The sequence below is a fragment of the Opisthorchis viverrini genome, assembly GCF_000715545.1.
Source record: "Opisthorchis viverrini unplaced genomic scaffold opera_v5_354, whole genome shotgun sequence".
Lineage (NCBI taxonomy): Eukaryota > Metazoa > Platyhelminthes > Trematoda > Opisthorchiida > Opisthorchiidae > Opisthorchis > Opisthorchis viverrini.
In genome coordinates, this window is record NW_008752014.1 from 58,381 (window position 1) to 81,581 (window position 23,201).

The 23,201-nt window shown below is 42.3% G+C and overlaps 1 protein-coding gene across 1 annotated transcript in view; it reads right to left on the reverse strand.

Annotated features, from left to right (window-relative positions):
• T265_10336 (hypothetical protein) overlaps positions 1 to 23,201 on the reverse strand; it is a gene marked incomplete at both ends in the record, with an annotated part of 96,175 nt that overhangs the window by 12,890 nt on the left and 60,084 nt on the right. Inside the window, 5 exons of the mRNA XM_009176676.1 lie at positions 2,041 to 2,453; positions 5,857 to 6,537; positions 8,604 to 8,842; positions 9,698 to 9,890; positions 17,074 to 17,266. Of these exons, the coding sequence (XP_009174940.1) occupies positions 2,041 to 2,453; positions 5,857 to 6,537; positions 8,604 to 8,842; positions 9,698 to 9,890; positions 17,074 to 17,266 (1,719 nt within the window). The remainder of the gene's footprint in view (positions 1 to 2,040; positions 2,454 to 5,856; positions 6,538 to 8,603; positions 8,843 to 9,697; positions 9,891 to 17,073; positions 17,267 to 23,201) is intronic.

The following is a 23,201-nucleotide window of genomic DNA, read 5'->3' on the forward strand; positions in this document are numbered from 1 at the left end:
GTCAGTTGCGTAAGGTGTTGGTACCGGTAGCGAAGCCCGACAGGGAATGGATCGGGACCGCTGTACCAGGGAGATCGGATGTCATTCGAAGAAGTCTAAACACTGCTGACATAAGAGTAGCATTCCAAAGGGGGAACACTCTGCGCTCTGCACTGGTGCATTTGAAGGATTGCCTCCCGGCATACACAACCAGGGACTGTGTCTACAAAATTAAGTGTAATGATTGCACCAAGGCATACATAGGACAGACAGCCAGGGAACTACACATCAGAGTCGGAGTGCATAGTAGAAAACTAAACAGGCCGCCGAGAAACGCAGATGAATATCAAGCGTTACTGAAAGACTCGGCAATTGCGGAACACTCACTGGACACGGGACACAAAATAGACTTAGAAAATGTTGAGGTTTTGAGGCGAGGACTACGGTCCACGTCACCCAGACTGGTCGCCAAGGCGGTAGAAATCGCCAAGCATCCCAGCGTTAACAGAATGGAAGACGTGGAACTAGCTAGCTTGTGGAGAACGGTCTTAGGTCACCCGAGCTGGCACGTGTTGGTGTGTGGTCATCAGAATTAAGATTGGTCATCATCTGAAATCCACTTGACCTCAACCCCCCTCAAACTAAATTGTTGAAGCACTCACAAACCCACAAAGACCAATGAAAATCTACCAGTGTCAACCTGAGGTGGAAGGTTAAGAAAACGAACTCGATCAGAATTAGTTTGCAACTCCCCAATCCACCAACGCAAGATTTTGACAATCACACTAAACGACAAGAGCCGTTAGTTGACACTCAACGCTGATCCAGTGTAATAATCTGAAGAGGACTTACTGATTGGTTCTCCTTCTGCCTTATAACCTTGCCAGTTTGGTGACTTGCTCACTTGGCATGATAGAGTTTTTGTGTAGAAAGCGAAACGTTGCCTAAATAAAAAGCTACTGAAATTTTTCCGAACTACTGAACTTTTTCCAACTGATTGGAAATGACACAACATATTTTGTCACTTCACTTACAGTTCGACACTTCCTTGGAGTGGACCTGGTTGGACGAAGAATTTACCAGCTGCAAAAATTGGCCTGTGGTCGAATGGTTTGTAGATCCCCATAACTGCTTGCAGTGGTTAACAAAAGGGTCGAAAGTCTGGTCCCTCTACGCCCATCTGAGGGGTCTCAGCAAAGGCGAAAATTTTGCATGGCTCAGCAATTTGGAATTGGACCATAAGTGTATCTTATGAATCCGCAGATTTTCTGTGGAACTGGTCATCAGCTACTATACCACTCGTCTAAAATCATAGCGCGAACATGTCGAAACTCTCCGCAATTTAGGAATGATCCTGGTTATTGTATTCTGTGCAACGTCCCTTCATCTTCAATGATCCTTTTTGATTGATTCCGTTGACAATCTTTTTAGATGCTTTTACTTTTCAAGATAACGTGTTGTTGGTTAAATGAGTCCCTTTCGTTGGGTACAGGTTAATGAGTTCTAATAGGAGTGAATATTGAGTCTATGGTAGAAAAGTACTGAATCCAAATAGCGAAAACAACACAGAACCTATTAAGTTAGGGTATTTTGAAAGTAGTTTACTAGCGTCCACGAAAAAAAGCTGTTTCATAACATAGACCTTCGCTGGAAAGATTGTAATATGGTTTTATAGAATTGTGCTGAGCCTTCGTCATTCGTGACCAACACTGATGCAGATTTTTGGGAACAAATTCAGAGTCGATCTTCCATGGCATTTCAACCCAGGGTTTCGTTGCTATCATTCAAGAAGACCAAACAAATCCAAGTGCATCCAGGCGAAATTGAGTTATTTCAAGGAGTTATTGTCCCTAGTCTGGTAAGTTCCTAGTTCCTGAAGTTAGAAGTGTTAGCCGAACTCAGCCGAATGGTAGCCTATAGACTTCTTGATTCCAAATCCCAAAGAAGTGCAAACTGGAAGGTTTTGGCCATGTTTAAGACATTACCATGATTCTTTCATCCCACTTCCACGGGCTTAGTTATCATCCAGTAGTATCATAGCCAAAGATGCGCAAGACTAACCTTTTTCAGAGAGATTTTCCTAGTAAGGTCACTTTTCGTTTCCCTTTTTGGTTCAAGTCTATCTGCTGATACATCCGCCGCCCCGTTCCTCTCGTCGTTTGACCCAACTTGTTGTGGACGATTGGGTCGGGCCAGGTGTAGAATAACTCGGTCTGGGTAACGTTGCAGCATGCGCATTGCTTGGGTGAGGGTGTGTCCAGAATTTAATGCACTACCATTGATTGCGAGAATACGGTCTCCGGGATAGAGCAAACCACTCGTTGCTCCAGGGTCACCGGGATTTAACGAGTCTACGAACACGGGGGCATTGGTGGCCTCGTCAGTTCCACATATGGTTATTCCCCAAGGACAGTCGGCGGATTTTCTTTTCAGTACCACACGAACGATGCTGATTCCCTCATCCTGTGATAGATCTGTTAAAAATGCGGTTAAAAACTTCCTACTAAATGGAAGTGGACTCATACTAATAAAAGTTCATAAATCAGAGTATGGCGTGCAGGAATTTTTATTAAGTAAGGCGGAAGCTAAGATCTAAGGTCATTTGAGGGAACTTACATGTAAAATTATTGCATAAAAACATCGAGCACAGCTCGAAACTGAAAAAAATCAGGAAGGTAGCTCACGTGCAAGCACAATCAGGCAAACTTGACAGTGATATACACTCCAGAAGAGCTCATTTGCAATTTATTACTGCTCATTCTCAAAGTCGGACGGAGCCTTTTGGGGATTAGCCTTCTTATAATACGGTAATGACTTGAAATTCTGAGTCTAATAAAAGGAATATGAAATATCAAATTGCGGTAGTACCGATAATAAATCGATGTACTCTGTTAAAATCTTTCTCTCCTGAAATTCGGTTTTGGGTTCAGGAAAACAAGAGTGAACTTTGAAGNGGGGTTCAGGAAAACAAGAGTGCAACTTTGAAGACGCCGATTGCTTTCTAGTGATTTTCATCTGTTGTTAGAAAGCTTACTGTTGGATCGACGAATCCGACGTTTGAACCCTCTGAGATTGGGTATCGTTGATAGTTCAGGATTATTTTTGTCGAATGATCTTAGTCTTTTCCGTCTAAAACGTTGTCAGGGCGTTTATGCTGCCCATGTAAGGGATGTTTACCAATCTTTAAGGTTTATCAGTAAAATTCCACACGGATAAAAAGGCTGCTGTAAAATTAACGTGGGCATGTGCGTTCTCATTACACCTATGCGGGACCTGAACACTCCATTAAGCTGAAACGTGGTTGCCATTTCAGTACATGATAGAAATGATACAATGTAGAAATTTCCAACAATTCATCATCGTCATCGACAGCATCACATCAGTGTTCAAAACCCATGCTTTGCTGCCGTACAACCATGATTTACTTGAGAGCATTAATTGTGAGGAAAAGAATAAAGATGGGCTGGGAAGGGACTTATTGCCAGCTTATAGCAATCACTCCGATGTGCCTACACATCCAAACACCCATTCAGATAATCTGGATAGAAATTGACAACCAGATTATCAATGACATCGGTTGACAGCAATATCCTGCAGCGCCTCCAACCAGGCGCAGTGAGGATCATGAAGCACCCAAATGAGTTTCGAACACCTGAAGGCGTCTCAGGTCCGCTGCTCGAACAAGCTAAGTCTCACAGGCATACAAAAAACACCCTGCACTTTAGCTTGATACACATGTTCCCTGAGATTCAGGGATAAACCACTTTGACACACAACCCAAGCCCTGCACATATGTTCATTGACCCCATCTGTAACACTACAATCAAAACTAGTACAACTCCAGGGGCTCTCCCTAGATTGTAAGTGGCGTGTCCGGTGACTACATGTCCCCGAACATGACCTTACACCTTGTGGGTACCAAAGGACGGGATGACTTTGATCAGTTCACCCAAAACAGCTGCGCCTTCTCTTCCTCCTCGAAGATGAGAAAGACGTCATTTGCGTATTTCATATCGACAAGGATTTCATCGTGGGCTACTTGAACACCAGGTTTGGGAGACCCTGCAGCGTTCGCCTCATGATTTCACCAAACACAAATTTAAACAGGAGTGGGGAAAATAAGCATGCCTGACGGATACGACTTTGTGTACGGAAGATTTTGGAGAGCTCGCCGTATACTCTCACACGTCCGGAAGTCTGGGAATACAAAAAGCTCATTATATTCCCGTAATTCGGGAGCATTCCTTGGTGAGCGAGTGTGTGAAGCAGAACAGACCGGTGAACCGAGTCAAATGCGTCTTTGAAATCCAGGAATCCTAGAATTGTTGGCCGCTTACACGTATGGCGTTGTTTTGGCACCCGACGGAGTGTGGGGATTCGGTCAACGCAACCCCTACCAGGCCAGAATCCCGCTTGCTGCTCTCGAGTTAGTGTTTCAAGAACCACTATAAGGCGGCGAAGCACCAGTGACGACAAGTCTCGTTACGACAGGGCTCAAGCTGATTCCCCACACTCATCACGAGGTCTTTTTTTGAAAATGGGCATTTTCACTGACTTTCCCAATTTGTCTGGGTCAGACTTTTTTCCTAAATGCAAGCAAACAAATCAGACGCGCTGACTGAGGACTTCACCCCCATCTTTGAATAACATGGGTGGTAGGTCATCCGGACCAGAGGCTCGGTGATGCTCAAGAGAATATATGCAGTTGTAAACTTCCGAGGCCGTAAGAAGTTCCACGTTCACCATCCAGGGTTCTGCGTCACCTGTTGGCTCCAGATGGGTGTCAGCCGTTGGCCATGACAACTGTTGTTCGAAGTGTTCGACCCACCGGTCGATGCGCACTTCTTTATTGGAGATGTTCACTCCCGATCCTTGATGGTTTCGCTCACAGGTAGTTTCCGGGGTTTGTTTGCACAAATCAACTTACTCGGCAAAAAATGATCTCTGTTTGTATGCCTTCCTTCCCGTTCGTTGCGTGGTAAATCTATTGCTGCTGGGGTCAGTGTCACTCATCAAGAATTTCGTATATGTTACTCTACCTTAGTTCTTCCTGGGATTCGCACCTCTGTGTTACCCTACCGCAACCGCTTTGATGCGGGATTCACACTCTCTTGAAGCAGCGTTATTTCTCTGTCGCATGTATACTGATACGGATCATCCTGTCGTCTTGGTTTCCATATATTTCTCGTTTGGTCGCCTCACTCTTAAGGTATGTGGCTTCTTTGGAAAGGCAGTGTTCGCAATAGCGAAATCGGGGTACATGACACTTTTAACAGTAAATTAGCACAAACGAACAGTTGCGCACAGCTCATGTATGTAGTTGTGCTCAGTTATGAGTCAGATTCGAAAAATCGGCTACGGAGTTCAACAAAAAACGACACGTTGTGGCTCATCAAGTGGCCATGTACGTTCCCTGGAAGTAGCCGGTAATATGTCATATAAAGGTTGTGATTATCTAGGATCACTTTCGGAATGAGCAGTTATATACTTAAGTTTTCTTAAGTTCGATTCCTCTTCTAGGCTACATTTGCGAAACTTGAACAAGCTGAACTGGTGGATCAAGCTCTCCATGCTACTTGTGAGTAATCTTCGTTTATTTGGGCCCACATAAAGTGGAGAGGGGAACGAAATATCGCGATATGTCTAAAAAGGTGTGCGCTGTGAAGCTTGTTTAGAAGCATTACATTTGAGGCGGTTACAGACGAATGATGAAAATTTCTGATGAAGACCTCTGTTTTACGTTTATTTTATAAACTTTAATAATTGGAAATCAAGATTCAGTGGCTCTTCTTGATACCAATGTTATTATTATTATTTGTTATTTATTTTTGGTTCAGATTTTCATGGTGATTATCAAAATGGATTGGACTGACTCACCTTCTGGACTGCTTATTAATCGCCGCCTTATTTCATCAACATTTGTTTGTGGTTCTTTGGTTTTACTGCATTCATCAAGGGACTTCTTAACAGACTGTTCATTTGAGGATGAGGTAGGTCTTGATCTGGTCGCCGTTTTGACTGTGGGTGTCTGAACTTCATCTTGTCCTGAAGAAGTTGACGGGTCTGTGCCAACTTGTTCAGCCCGGTATATAAAGGGGACTCTTGATCTTCCGGACTTTTGTCGCTGAGAAATGTTAGATTCTTCTGATTCTTTTTCGTGCGAGTGTGATTCTTTTTCACATTTCTGCTTCAGAATCAAATCGCGACAGTGTATTGAAAATGATTTTGTCAGTTCGGATTCCGGTACCGAATCACTTCTTCTATAGCGAATTGCGCGGGTGAATAGAGTCGACGCATCTGGACTGGAACGTACAAGTAGATTTTCGGATCTGGGACTAGGTGGACTAGCACCGATCTTTTGCACTCGTAGGGTAACAATCTCCTCCGTTGGGGACTGGAGTAAACGAATGGCCTCGGATAAAGTGCAAGACGATAATGACACTCCATTAACAGCAAGTAGTATATCTCCCGGATTTATTGATCCACTCCGACTGGCCACGCTGCCTGGGATTACCTTGCTAATAAGCAGGGGTTGACCCTCCTGCTTTTTTATGGATGCTGTGTGGTAAGATGGCAATAAAATACAGTTATTTAGTGGCTGGACCACCTAAACCGATTGCCTGCAACTAGTAAAACAAGTGTCCAAAATGTTGAAAGAGTTCGTGGCCATAGGTCCTGGTAAACGCATCAGCCGACAGACAAGCAAATTACTGAACGGATCGTCATTCCAGATGTTGAGCAAAACCATCGGACTAGTCGAGCCCAAAGATATGCACCTGTTTAACGTGCCCTCGTGAGGTATTACTTACATGCTTCCCTCACATGTCGCACATGCGAAGGTTTCAGTTCAGGTAAGGATAAGGATTAGACTGCTGATGACTCTAAAAAGATCGAGACCTGAGTCCACTGTGAACTAATGGGAATGAGCTTGTGTGTGGGCTGAATAAAACTTATTAAAAACCAGCAAACTAAGAAAACAAGAGCAATCACAGAAACATCTTATTTAGTGCAAAAATCGTAATAAAACTATTCGAAAAGGACATCGTCATGGTAAACTTGAAAATGTGCAAAGCAGTTGATCGCATCATACATAGGGTCGGATAATATGGAGGTTTGCGACTTCCGAGTGCACACTGATAGTTTGAAGGGAACTGCCAAAGCATACAGTTATTTGCCTCTAGTTATCAGTTTGCACAGGGAACTGTTTTCTTAGTTGTCAACAAACATTGGGGTCATTTTTACGTTCTGTTTACGCAGATAGTAGATGTAGTTGGTCAGACAATTTAGCTGATTGGATAACCATGCGACGAAAAATTACTTTAGGGTAGTTACATGGGTGTAGGTTTATTGAATTCGATGAGTGAATTTCATGCTTTTGAATGCGATTCACCCATCTCAGTAATCCAAGTGCAGACATTTCTCACTGTCTCATGATAAGATAAATCGGCTGCGAAGCTCTTATTTACCTATCCTAACTACGGTCTGAAACAAATTCTTCCTGGTAAAATATACGAGGATATATATTAGCCGTTTTCCGACAGGCGACAAAATTCTGTCTGCCTGACGGTTGCGCAAGTGCTCGTTGAGATGTTCGCTGAGCTTTGCAATTAGCTTACACACGTTTCGTTGCAGAAAAGGAGACGGTGTCAATGTGCACTCAAACGCATCTTGGGGATGTCTGCTCGACTGGAGACAAAGCGTTCGCAAGCTAGTTACTGAGGCCAGTCAACTTGTTAACGGTCACTTGATCAACATGAAAAAATATTTTGGGGAAAGTGTAGTCCAATCCGTGCTGAAACTATAGGTTTCAGTGGCATGCCAACATCAACACCACTCGATTCTTGTCGCCTAGTTCAGGATACCTGATGCTGGCTCTGTACCCTTATCATGACCTTTTATAACTCTGTTCTGTTTTCAGGCTGAATGCTATTAGTTCAAGGAAACTCTCACCTGTTACCTGTGAGTAAACCTGAGTAAACCGTTATCGAGTTACATAGCGCTCATTTTTTCGGCCACACTTGCTTATAGAAGTTTAGTCAGTCAGTGGTTCACCTTATGACTTTCTGTCTGGCGTGGGCCAATTAACTGTGATTTAAAATATTCTATCCAACTTATTCAGCCCACACAATGAGACTGTCAGAAATTTTTTTCATTTTTGAGCACTTAAGTGGTTGTTATAGTGAATCTCCACATCACTCAAGGAGGATCTCAGGTTGGGCTATTTTGTTATGAAATCAATACCCGATTTACTCTGGAAACCGGTTCACAACTTGTTCATTGCTGACTCAGGTTTATCAGCTGGATGTGGCTGTATGGATCACATAACGCTAAGTTTAGTGGAATAGAATAATCGGTTAGCTGTTCATAACTGGTCGGATTTCCTGGCCAGTTAAACCCACGGGATGAATCAAGGAATTATGTCAACTTGTTCACCTCAATTAAGCAAGTACCGTAAACAGCCCTGTATTACTGTGATGGTTCGTGACCAACTGCTAACTAATGCCCCAGTTGTTTGATCATGGTCCATCTACATGGGGAGTAACACGAAGACGAAATACGAAGTTAGTTGTTCTCCTGGAACGGCGCATCTTGTCATCAAAACCATAACGCTTATAGCGACATACCTTGAAGATTGATCCCAAGGTTAGCAGCACGGCGGACGAGTTTCACATCAAACACACCCGAACTGGGTACCACCGTATCTGCAACAGAGTATTGGGTCACTAAAGTTAACCTGAGAGATAATCTGGTTTGAGCTGCTTCAGGAGTGAGAAATTCATTAGTCAATTCTTCCACAGTTCGGTTAAGCGTCGAGAGACCGTTAATTGTGATCACACGATCGCCTTCCTGTATGACACCAGACCTGGAAATGAAAAAAGAGTGAGCTGCTACTGTTCGGAAAAGCCTGTAGATATTTTAGAGGTGGAATTATTAGGCACGAATATATCGTCTCAACCCATTCGCATTTTCAGTAACCTGATAAGCAAATAAACTTAGGCTGATAAGTTACTGCTACTACAAATCCTTTCGATTCAAAACTCAAGCATGCAGCATCATTACTGGGCCTACCCAAAACGACAGCGTGAACTGTATTGAAAAGTGAAGGGCTTACGGTGGTTTGATAGATGTCAACTCTTATATCTGCCATATGCCCATTTGGCATGAATAACCTGATTGCTTTCTTCAGAGGTAGACTTATTCGCACCATGCGGACGCCAAGATGATGACAAGGCAACAGTGACATCTGTCAGTATGTACAGAGGACAGATATAATCTGAGTTCCTGGTGTGTCAGATACTTCGGGAGCAAGTAGGTGAAGCAATAGTTTGACACAGAGGTTCTTTGCAAAATGGTCACTGGAATGCTCAGAAGCAAAATCTGGACCTTGTCCAGCATATCTGGCTTTTCTGCAGATATGATCTTCACGCCACCGTCGTAACCCACCACTTGGTAGCAGACCAAAGGATTTGACTGCTTTTTGGATACCGTTTGAGCACAAACGTTCTGTGGTCCGTCAACCTAGTCAAACCATTAAATTCTCTTCTTAGCTAATCGATGAACAGTAAGTTGCGTTGGCGCAAAAGAACTGGAAGTCCTGAACGTTAATTTGTAATAAACTTCAGAATTTTCCTTAAGAAATGCCACATTTGAGATGACAATTTACGGATTTAGATTGCTGTACTACCAATCATCAATTAAAAGTGCCTCAAAGGCTTACTTGTAGGCCGATCCTCCAATATCCACACGGTCCACAACAGGAAACCGGATTAGCTGGGAATCTTGCAGAGAACCCTGACCTGCAGCGCACAGAGTAAACCCATAACCTAACGATTCATCCGGTTCGAGACACACTTCCACCTCTTCACTGCGACATAGTTCCGGCCTGCTGGTCATCAGGGAAGGTAGGGATGCTAAAACGTATTTTCCACAGGGAAGGACGAAATGAACGCGTTAGGGGTATTGACACACATGAATATATAATCTCAGAATTGAGTAGGTTCGAGATAAATTTCAAGCTGACAAACTGGGCGGTGAGCCATTCAGAGTGAGTATGTGAGTGAGTGAAAGGAGTAAGAAGATCAGGGGGGTGTATTTTCAGATGGGCGTTTGGGATAAGGATTGTCCCACTTTTTGTTTTGCAATAGACCTATGAATCCAAGATAAAATAATGGCTGTTTCAGAAGTGTATGAACCTTGAAAAGAATGAATGATTCTAGATGTCGTTACCAACTTCCACCATATTCATGTTTCCCTTTTGAGCTTTATTATTCATTGCTGATGATGAGTGATGTGATAGTGTGAAACCACTCCCACCTTCTGAATGTCACCTGAAAATGTGCGACAGTTTGGCGACCACTGGACACTTGACAGCGAACTTCGCAGTAATAAATGTAACCAATCAAGCCGTTAGTGAAACCAAACGGTCCATGAAGCCTTATAGTTCTTCAGGTTACCAGTAAATATTCCATTTTTGGCTAACCTAGTGGGTTAGCATCAGCGATCATTGTTCTTTAATACTTGGTGAACATACCATGTAACAGATACCGTTGGGACAATCTGGAGCAATCGCATTTGACTGATGCTGGCGTATTTAAGTGATGGCAAGTGTTAATTTATAGCAATGCATGCGGGAAGAGCACCACTGGACACCTGATATACGGGACCTACTTTTCGGAAAATTGCACGCCACGTTCTAAGTGATTAGATGTACAACGCGCTATGTTTAGATCCCTTGTCAGAACTTAACTTGCAGAGGGAAGGTTGAAAAATCTCCACCTAAAAACTGCATGTCGCACATGATGAGTTTCGAGTAGAATTTGGCATTTTAGTTACCTTAAGTTCGATTTGTCTTCAGTTCGTCTGTGATGATCTTGTTTCTACTCTATACGTGGTGCTCTCAGAGTTTCACAGTCCTTCTTTCAAAACTCCTGTATGGTAACTGCTTTTTGATTGGATAGATCTTTCTCATGGATAAACGTGCTGTAGTCGCTAAATGTTGAGTTACTATAAGTGCGACGATTGCGCCCAACGATTATTGTCACACTTTTGAAAGTCCAAAAAATATTGGTACACGCATTCAAAAAGCTCACCGTCGGATATGTCTGGACTAAACTCCATCAGCATATATCCCCTGTCCTGACTACAAACACAAGGTCCAGTTTCTATTGTTTCACTAGGAGTGCGGTACGACTTTGACCGCGAACGACTCCGCTGCGTGGTGGATGGGGGGCTCCAGGTCGGCTGCGAAGAGCGAGGAAACTCGATAGGGCGAGCTGTGTCCAATTGAGGGTGAAGGAAGCAACGGGAAAGAAAAATACGTGATTGGTGGCCTACTTTGCTAGTGCGAAATCAACTTTCGTCTGGTTACCTGCATCTGGAAAACTAGAAAGAACAATTTTTTCTGGTTTGTCGGATCAGATGGATTGGGGAGAACTGGATCCAGAATTCAAAACAGCTTGGCGGAACTTATGTGTCCTGTAAGAAGCCACACTTATTTACATGAAAGTACTGTGCAACAGCATTCTTGAGGGTGAAGCAACACCTAATCCACTGCGAAGCTCATACGGGGAGCTCAATAATGGTGCTCAAGTACACAGACCATCAGTCATTTAGGGAAAGCTGGGGCCGATTTCAGATTACTTTAAGCCAAGCTCTAATGGTGGGCGACTGTAGTTAGGGGAGGTAGGTAGTCTCCAGTTTAAAGTTTGGGGTGCTTTTCCGCTCATCCTTTCTGCAATGCAGCCCAATGTTTCAGGATCCACCGAATCTCCGTCAATTTTCCACAGTTCCACTGCAAACGTTGCTGTGTTACGGGCTACACTGAGTAAAGCAGTTACGATTCAATAGTTCGCTGATTGGTTCTCGCCTTGTGAACACAACAAAAGTGAAAGAACGGAATCCTCCAGCTCATTAGAAGTTTTATTGTTTTCTCCTTACGTCGGCCAGCAACATGGTTAGGCGAAATGGCCATTCATGCAAAGTCAGAACAACACTCATGAAATAGCTGCTGCACAGCGAGTTAACAGAGTGAACCGAACCCTTAAAATGGATTTGTTTGATCTTACCAGGTGAGCTGAAATTTTTATTTTCTAAAGTTACCTGATGGAACGTTCCTTGAGTTCACCTAAAATTTCCTTTCCATCCAACAACATGTATTGGTGGTACATGATGTGTTCACGCAGGACCACAGGTGTTCGTTTAGCCATTCGTTTTATCACGTCAAGTCGCAAATAGCTTGCAGCGTACAAATAAGACAAGACAATGAAATGTCTGATTTTTGTTACTCACATTCTACAGAAGAACGGTAATGCTAGACCGACCTTAAACTCTGCACTGTGTTGATCATCTTCATTGGATGTCACCAGCCAGCGCAGAGCTAAGGTGTGTAAAACTCCAAACTGGGTGTTTTTTATTAATTGCGACAAAAGATCACGCAGATTGTGGGATTTAAAATGGGGATGAGCAAACCTGTACTTGGCTTTGACAGCCGTTCTGGATCACAGATAGCATTTGGAACAATCTGCAGCCGAACTCGGTCCAGTCCATTGTGCTTTAGTCGTCTCATGGCCTCTTGGAGCGTCAAATCCTCAACATGAATATCATCAATTGCTTCCACTCGATCACCGGTAAACAAGGCTCCACATCTGTTCACCCAGAGAAGTGCGAGAGGGAACAGGAGCAAACTTAGTGATATGAATCACGAAGTTAATTTATAAAAACTCAGTCAACATAGAAAACACGAAAACGGAAGGGTACTGACCAGTTTTGTATTGTGATTACAGGCTTCTTTCATACTAAATAATATTTTTCTTTTATTAAGTTGCAGTTGTTGGCCAGAAGGCGTATTTTCAGGGGTTGGCGAAGATTTCAAGAGACGTCTTCAACAAACTTAAACATCTACCTGTCTATCCCACTTTCGAACAACTTACATGACTAGCGAAATACACTCATTTTCGAACTAATTCGCTTTTGCGGGAGACTCACCTGGAACCCAGCCGAATCTCTCGTTTGAGATGTTTCAGTTTGTGATGTTACTTGACCTCTCCACGCAAAAACGACCAGCAGCAAGTGCGTATATTTTTACTGAATTTACACGCAAAAACGCTGGCTGACTAACTGTCCTGCAGGAAACAGCTATGGGAAAGTCTGCAAGTTGGAATTCGCTCGAAATTCGCGGAAAGACAAATTTGTAGGATATATTTTAAAGTGAGTTTGTAGAGGTCACTTATTAAATCACGCGTCACAAACACTAAAACCATGTGACAATTCCTGTCCCACTTGCAACCTTAGCCGACAACAGGTACAGTAAAACTTCCCAACCATTTCCGTTTACGCGGCTACCACTTGCGTCACGCGCCAGGATTATGAACTTCATTGAACACATCAGGTCAAGTTGTATTCATGTTCGTGCAAGTATCAAACACGAAGGGGCACCCCTCTCTCCACAGTGCACACGGTAAATAGGCCTAAAACTAGGCTCAACACACACTCGCGTGCACAGGACAGGAAGTCAACAGAGCTCCGCACGTCTCCGCGGACAACAACGGAACACGTGTAGCAGCTATACTGCAGAGAAGACACTTCCCGCGCCCAGAACTTCACTCGGGAACTCTCAACAAGTGTCCTCAGACGATAAGTCACTTTTTTGGCTTATTTCACTGTTTGCATTGCATCTATTTTTATCGAGTGCATCTACTTATTGTATTCATCACATTCTAGTAAGACAGACATTTGAAAGTGCTTGTTTCCTTCTGATAATCAACTTAATTACGTTACAATTAGAGCACTAACAATTGGTGAGCCGACGTGACCCGAACACGTAACCGCTACAAGTTTACGTAGGATATCGTTCAGATAACGAAGCATACACATTCTTCTTTGAAATAGCACGTTTGTCTAAAGGTGGAATTATCTGTTAAGCCTTTGTACCCAAGTAGCCAGTGATATAGTGCACTTAACTAAAGATGTTTTGATAAGCCTGTTTCTTTCACTAGCTGCACAACTATTTGCACAAATGTTTTGTTTTATGGAGAACATATACATGCGGGATAGGGACGAAATAATATTAATTATACCACTAAGACCATTTTTGAAGCGGTGGCTCCCTAATTAGTCCTGCAGCTATGCACAGTTCACGCCAGTCTAGAATATATTTAGTGTATATAGACCGAACTCGATACTTGTATGTAGACATTATTCTGATGAATTTTATTATCATTCAGATATAGGGTGGTCAAACCCCGCCGCAATATTTGGGGCTTAACACACAGTGGTGTTCAACTCAGTGGAACTTATAACAGGGGTTCCTGCAAAGAACGGTAACGCTTAATATTTGGTGAAAAACGTCGAGGAGTTTTTAAAATAAATGAACGGGGAATCAGAGTTTATCCTGGGTTACCACTAAGACCATTTTTGAAGCGGTGGCTCCCTAATTAGTCCTGCAGCTATGCACAGTCCACGCCAGTCTAGAATATATTTAGTGTATATAGACCGAACTCGATACTTGTATGTAGACATTATTCTGATGAATTTTATTATCATTCAGATATAGGGTGGTCAAACCCCGCCGCAATATTTGGGGCTTAACACACAGTGGTGTTCAACTCAGTGGAACTTACTAACAGGGGTCCTGCAAAGAACGGTAACGCTTAATATTTGGTGAAAAACGTCGAGGAGTTTTTAAAATAAATGAACGGGGAATCAGAGTTTATCCTGGGTTTGAAAACTGCGCGATTTCAGAAGTATCAAAAGTCTACTTTGTAGCTTAATGTACGCTTAACCGCCGGCTGAATCATAAACGGTGGAAATAAGCATAAGTCACACATCGTCGAAGAAAATAATCACCGTCCACGAAAGCCACTGTCAGGGCTATGCCAACCTAATTTCGAATGTGAGTGTTTTACCTGGAAGTGAATTTCGTTACTTGAAATAATATATTGGCTCAATAAATACATAAACAAAACGACAATTAGGTATCAAGTGCTCGTATTATTATCTTGAAGAAATCTTTTGTATTTCGATCGTTAAGGTAAATATTCACATGATCTTGTAGACCATTAAAAAAGATGCATACAAGCCGTCACCATTGGTGTGCAAAGTCAGCAGTACACTGCCGGGAAGGTTTTATGAAACTCACAAGCAATGTCATACCCAGGATTAATCGTTGTAGCATGAATTACTGGGGGGCATAGGATCAAAGCAGGCTGTAAGCGTTCGTCATCATATTCACTATAGTTTCGAAGGTCTTGTTCATCTAGAACTGTCAAGCTGGAGAAAATTTTACTGGTTCCACCAAACTAGTGATTTCAGGAGACGGTATGAAACTTGTGAAGCGAGGTGAGGTAAAGTCGAATTCACCTTGTGAATTTATCATCAAATTTGCAGGTAAAGTCATCGTGTAGACTGGCCGTGCATCTCAACCAGCCCTGTTCACCTTAGGCAATTTTGATGAGCGTTAGTATTGCCGCCTCGCATACAACTTTTACTCGGCTCGTTTTCCAACAGGGTATTCATGGCCGATCAACTTTGGTAATAGCGAACAGTGCGTCCGGTAAACCAAACAGAACACTCACGTTGGGATAGTGACCAATCATAGCAACCAATCATACCCGACCAAAAAGTTGGGGTCACATGACTGTAATGCACCGTGAGTCGAGTCACTGGATCGACGCAGGCATGTCGGAAAAATAAATCACATCACCCACAGTGGAAACATGCTTGCGTTTCTAAACGCGAGATTTCGGGCTCCTGAGACCTGCGGTATACGAGGGGTTTCAAAAATTTTGTCTCCCGCGGAAGTGGTACGCAGTTAACATTCTGGAACGGTGAAGGATGAACTCTAATAAGATTGGAAAAGGAAATCAAAATGTTCCCTTAAAACACTTTATATGAAACCCACTCAAGCAGTGCTGCCAGTCAGGTGTCACAATGAGTCGTGTGTAGATGCAATACGATGTCAAAATATGAGACAAAACTTGCCGATCCGCGATGCTTCCTTGTCGAAGATAGTTGATAAAGAACGCATTCTGTCCTGTTTTCACTTCATGACAAGGTGCTAAACTGATGCCTAAGTCTTCATTACCAGGCTTTTCAATCTCCACCATCACAGCTCCCGAAACATTGCGGTCCAGTTCTGTGGAAAATGAAACATAATGCTTATTTCGCCTTCTCACAAAATGATCGTTTTAGTTTGATTGGATAAGACGATGGAATCCAACTTCCGAAAAACTTGTCTTTGAGACAAATTCAGAGGACTAAAGTAATCTTTTCAGAATCGATCATGTTAGCTTCGACTAGTTTCCGTTAGATGAAACTAATTAGCCGTGTTACAGCAAGAGCCGTGTATCAAGATCTTCATTGGACAAACAGCAAGATGTGAACAAGCCGTTTGGTAATATTGTATGCCAGTGGCATAACAGACTGCAAGCCGAAAAACAAACCATCACAGTCGAACGAAGATGTCAGTAACGCAAACAGATTGCCAAAGGCTTGGTTTATGCGCTGGAAAGACAGAATCCATTGGGAATTGACCACACTGTCGCGTAAATTACAACAAATGGCGCAGCAGAAGCGGACGGTTTTGGGTTGTCTGTACAAGAGAAAAACGTGTGACAGGCAACCGAAGCATCCCTGTTTTCGTTTATACTTCAACAGGCTGGTGAACATCTGCTTTCCAACATGTCCAAAATTAGTGCATTCCATTTCGAAATTGGCGGGTTGAACAGACGACAGCTGAAAGCTAGTTAGTCGAAGATTTGAAGTTCACGATTTACAAATTCCTATGTCTTGAGCTGTTAAACTGAGTGGTGTTGCGCGTGGTGGTTTCAGAAATATGTTCCCTAAGGATAGAAAACGTAAGAAATAAAAGCATAGTCGGCGCCGCCATCATACACACAAACAGTCAGTATGTCGGTAAGTTGGATGTGATATTCCAAAATTCCGACAGTGCTCGTAGCACACGGTATACAGTCCCTCGGAACATGCACCTTGCGTCAGTGTACAATTGTTGAACTCCTTTTGGACCAACCATGACTCTTTTAATCGGATTTGAATACATGCCATTCTAACTTGAAAATATATACAAAAAAAACTTACCGAAATTTGCAACATTGTATTCGACCACAAGGTTTAGTCGATTTTTGCTAAGTTCGATGTGTTTTATTGCCTCTTCGCACGACAGTCGACCAGCCTGAACATTGTTGATGGCCAGGATCCGATCGCCAGGCTTAATTCGACCGTCTCTGTGAAAGTAAATAGTGAAAATCTTCTCTTCATTGAGTTCTTCTCCCTAGAAAATAGACTGAAACCATCATTTGGAGTTGCGGCAAATTTGGCTATGTACTAAGAAATATGGAAAGAAAAGCCACCTGATTTGCCATATGAATCGCTTCTTCTTCGTCACCACTTTACACAAGCAGCGTAGCAACCCGCGTCCGAATTTTCAAACTGATTGAGCCAGGCGTTTTTTGCATAATCTTGTCGTGATAAACGCGATGTATGAGCTAATTCAGGAAACGCTAAAGCAGTAATAACAGTCCACCATAAAGCACCAAGTGGAGGGGTAGGACTTTCAGACCTATATCATGAAAGAATCCAGAGTTTTACCACATGAGTGCATATCGGATCTTTTCAGCAGCAACCAACCCACCGCAACATACCCGGTTTGTTTCATCCGCGCTCAATTTGGAGATGACTGATCTAACCTTGTTTGGGAGCCCCTGTGAACTGCCGTATTCTAGGAAGCAATTACACCTCCCCCCTGAACTGACAAGTTAACCTGTAGTAAAAAGTGGAAGCACCGTTAGTAGTGTGCGTTGCAGCGAAATGCGAGATATACCTTTAAATATGGACTCAAGAATGACAAGTAAAGTCAGCTCTTTGAATTATTTGAAGTGCTGACGGGTTGAAACAAGACAAGAAGAGATGTCCACAGACAACTACTTTGCAAAAACTGCATTTTCCTGCCCAGCATTGGTGAAATGCACATAATGCAGATTAGTTGGAAAGAAGTCAGTATGTTGTGCTCAAATGACGTATAAATGTTAAATATGACCAACCATGGGTCTACAGTGGCTCTAGAAATTAATCATTCACCATCACAGTATTTGCGTGAATCTGTCTCAGATAACTTATGTCATTTTTACACCATTCATGAGTTGGGCATCACAACATTGAAGTTGCACAACTAATAAAGGTTGGTGGTAATCAGTAGCAATAAATGGCGTACAGATCCCGTATATCCAAATGGTGTTTTTAGCAAAAATGATTGCAGTGAGATCAAGATTTAGCGATGCTAGTTGAATTGAGCTGATATTTGAAGAAAACAGAACCGTCTTTGGTGCAAGAAAGGTTCATACCAACTAGATGCTCAAGAGAAGCTGTAAAATGTGCTCGAATTTTGGTTATTCTCATGTGCATTGTTGGTCTACACTAAAGAACGAGGAGGAAAATTTCTTCCTGTAATGATTTTCGGATTTTCACGATGCCACACAAGTGTAATCCGTAAAGATAAGTTTTGTTTGTCTACTTTGCGGCAGGAGCCACTATAAGCTACTATCACTAATTTTAAATCAGTTGTTAAGTAGTTTACATTTGGATGATAACTCTCACTCGAATATTCTGAATACCAAGTTACGGAAAACTAGAAATTTTCTTGGCATCCTAGCTAGTTTTTTCCATGTGAAGGCCAGTCATTCTGCTTTTAGGCTACATGGATTGTGACAGTTGTCAAGTGAGCCAGATCTGTCCCATCGAGGAGTTCGTGTTCAGAAAGATGCGGTAGACGTTGGCCAGGTGACCGGACAACCCAGAAGTGATCAATCAGATGAAGCAAACTAAACTGGGAACAGCAGAATGATTGTAACCTCACGTGAAATTTCGCAGCAACCTACTAAAAGTGGTACCGTTTCATTTTGGCGTCACTCTTGCTTGAACAGCCGTCCTCCTGTCCTCACCCACTCATTCTAGTGAGTCCACGCTGAGGACTAGACTAATTGAACTCAAAGTTGTTATTATTAGAGCTCACTGAAGGTGTGCGCCATTGGCGGTGACGGAATTCGAACTCTTGATGTCTGGCATGCAAAGCGAGCGCGTAATCACTACTCTTTCGAAAGACGCTGTACCCATCTGAATTTTCATGTTCGAAAACGTTTTGTGAAGATGAACCGCATTTCCTGCTCCTTGCATACTGTGCAATAGGAATCCTCTAAAAAGCATAAATTACGAAGAGAGTGATGATCCCACTGATGATCCACTTTAGAGGGTCACTTGTATCTCTGTCGGGGTCAACATAACTCTACATGCAGTTTATAGCACAACTCACATCATTCCTTAAAAACAGAGTCACCGAGGCAAACAAGCGGGGTGTGTTAGATGGCGCAGATTATGTGGTTAATCAAAGTACCTTCGAATCGCCAGAGGAGCTCTCTGGCCTTGGTAATAAAGTGTGCAATCAAAGCACTATTTATGAATATTTTTGGCAAAAGATAGGTTGTCATGGCTAGTCACACTAGGAAAGATTTGGCAGGAAAGCTAAAGTTATAAATATTGAATGCCAAAAGTTGCAGTGAGCTTAAGAGAGTCCATCTGCTGAATGAGGACATAAAGCCTTCTTGGATAACTTAAGGAAACGGTCAGCTTGAAACAATTCGCAACCGTCTATTTGAATGATTTTGCCTTCCGAACTTTTATCTCTTTTGTCTTCATAACATACCGTGATAAAATTCCTGCAAATCCCAAAACGGTCTGAAGGAACTCCACTTACGACTCAATATTCTAATGGGGAGACACAATCAATTTGGTTACATGTCACATGTGAAATGCCCCTTGTTTCATCTTCATTTTACATTGAGCCATATGTATACATGTATGAAAACAGTCAAAGATACGTGCCCGGTCATTAAAAATTTATATTTATATAGGGCATTCAAAAATAATTGTCACAAATAAACATGCGGACAGTAGTAAGCGATCACTTTCTGTTTAGAATATGATATTTTCTACGAATGTACGAATTTCCTGCAAAGGCAGACGTAATCACCACCAGTCCTTGACCCCATTTGAGCTTTTGCAATTGCACTGTTGTAATTCAAACAGTTTGCTCACTTTACCTTCTTCTCAGTTGCGATTTTCGTCTTCAAAGAGATTCAATAAATACAAAAGGCCAAAAGTTATTGTACGGCTGTTTTTAATCTGCAACGCTGCGCGTCACAAATTCCTCGGTAGATTCGAATTTGAGATATCTTTTCTAATGGAATAAATCTGTTGCGTTCGCCAGAAGATGATTGATTAACTCTTGTCAGGCTTGACTGCCATGGGTTCAACCGACTACCAAGGACGGGAACGAACTCTTTCATCAAGGGTTCGAAAAAGTAAGAAATTCAGACCACGGTATGGAGCGGTATAGTGACTTCGCTTTCAAAACAGCAAAAAAGAGCGAAAATTCCACCTACAGAGTGTGTATTTTACAGTAGATGAAAATCTATGAAAGTTAACTGACACTAGGGGTAGCCAAAAATACAACCATATATGCCAGTACAGAATGAGTTCAAAGTTTCCAAAATTTTTGAATTACATTTTTTCGAAATCGACTAACCTACCAAGGAATTCTTCCCTGTGTCCCTGAAAATTTACGTAAATTATGCACGAGTCGTCCGAACTGATATATCAGCATTGTACGGTTTCAATAATCAAGAACGGATGGATCATACCACTAGAAAATTTCCACACTAGAGTGAATGCTTCCCCGAAAACTGCTTCGACTCATTCAACCGGCAAACAGACCTCGCGTAAACTATTTGATTTAAAATACACAGAGGTGATATATCTCCGGTTTGACAAGGTCTCGAGAGAACCTGGCAAGTCATGAACAAATTGCATCTGCATTCGCGGCTAAGATAACAAAACGTGCAAACTGGCTCACAGCGTAAAATACTGTGGAGATATTTTTCAGTAACTTGACAGATTCCGTAACTACTTCACAGCTTAATTACTATTGTCTTAAGCCCTTCTCGGCTGGTCCGAAATACTCTCCTAACTTTTTAGTCAGAATACCCGTATTAGATTGAATTTCAACGTTTATCAATGTCCATTTGTGGTGGTCGCGAGGTTAGCTACAAACCTCTTTGCTCTGAAAATGAGCTACTTTTGAGAGCGACACATACACGCAAGTGATATATTCCGATACAAACCTCTTTGCTCTGAAAATGAGCTACTTTTGAGAGCGACACATACACGCAAGTGATTATATTCCGAAAAAAAAAACAAAATGACATTGTTCAGTACAATATTTCTTATATGGCCACACAACATAGTCCGTCTGTAAGTAGATGAGCTTTGTTTGATGCCCTTGGGACAGTTGTGAAGTGTCGTTTCATGGATTATGGTTGAACGATGGCTATTTCTTCTTATACGATTCATCTCTCTACCGAGATGACAGTGAGTGTTACTGGGAATGTCACTATGATGTGGCACACGAATTCCACTGAAGAAACATAAGATGTCAGTATGCATTCGCTGTCTCGAATGGGGAAAGGAATGAGACTAATGATACAGCGAAAGAAATTCACCTCATCCTGATCAGAAACTTTGGCACTAAGTGGTCCACACGCATGTGAAGTGTAACAAAACCTTAGTGGCAGCATGGGGAACAAGGAACTGAAAAGATAAGGCTGTCAACTTCCTGATTTGAACTATACTCATTCAGGAATATACTTTTGTTCTTAAACACTACCAGTTAAATGCTTCTTAGTAAGGGTCGTGGAACAAATATGAAAGACAATATCGTCATCAGCATATGTAAATGAGGATAACACCAGCCATCGCAATGAAGCCAACCGGAGGTTCATATGGGTTGAACTTGAGTATCCATCTGAGTGATCTGATTTTCCATATAGTTTACAATCAAAGCCATTGGGGATCTAATTTTTGAATCCCCTACGGTAGGCCCGAAGTAGAGACACGTTATTACGGTAGATAACTGACGAAATGCGCCGTCTTCTGAGGTATACATCAGAGCACAGCTATCCTTCGACCAGCTTGATTTCTTTTTCACCAAACTTTCTTGTGTAATGCGCGCATATAGCGGTTTCTTACGTAATGGACGTGTCTTCCGCAAGGTGGTACCGAGAAATTGCATTTGCACTTTTCTATGCAGACAGTGGAAATGGAATTTAGGATCCAGAATTCTAGCTCAAAACGAACAAATTCGAGTTGATTGCTATTTTGTGCAGCAGAATCCCAAGCCACATACATGGCCAATTAGGAAGTTCCGATGAACATCATTTTCACTCCAATCACCGGTGGTCCTGATAATCCTCATCACTCTAGCTGTTAATAAACACATCATAAGTTGGGTTCGAAAGTAAAACAAAAAAATCTTAGAACGACTACCACTAGTGTGGTCCAAAATAGCTCCAAAAGAGCAAAAACGACGAAATTAAGGTGTCCGTATGAAGTTAGGCATTCTACCTGATTCAACAATAGTACACATGATTACAACCATCGAAAAGTTTGCTGTCAGACACTCGTAATACATTATTTATGGTTCTTAAATACTACAAACCTGTCATGGATCAGTCAGTTTGCCAACTGCCTTATAGCCACGCACGCAAGCACACAAATATGACTCACATTTCTACTGTGTCTTTAAGAGGCTAGACGGCAAGGTCATTATATCGCCTAATGGGTCTCAAATGTAGTCATGGTGGTCTATCCATTTCGGGTCTCAGATTCCAATTGCTTTAGGTTTCATATGAGTGTTAAATTTTTATCTAAGGACATCAGAACAGATCTGGTCATGCGAGTTATCTCTCAAGAAACATCGTTTCGTCAAAAAATGCAATTGCAGATTTTTGCGACACAGTTAGAAGCTTGCACCAGTTTAACACGCAAGAATTAACTCACTTGGTGCTTTTAGTTATTAGTTGCATCAATTGACTATCTATGGGCGAAAGGTTTCTGTTCTGTTGCCTAGGGTGCCGTCCTGTTTCCGTGGTGATTTTGAACCTCATGAGGGGAGTTCGCTCAGGTCGGTGGTAGCCGCGCGGTAGAACCAAATGGAGCACAGTGGAAAAGTAATGTCTAAAACAGCGTGTGTTGTTTAAGCAACATGTTCTTCCATGCCATCTAATTGGTTGAACGGAACCAGTTTTATCCTTCTATCATCGCAGCAGAAACCGTTTTTTTGGTGATAGTGAATCAGTATGTTTCCAATAAGGAGAGTG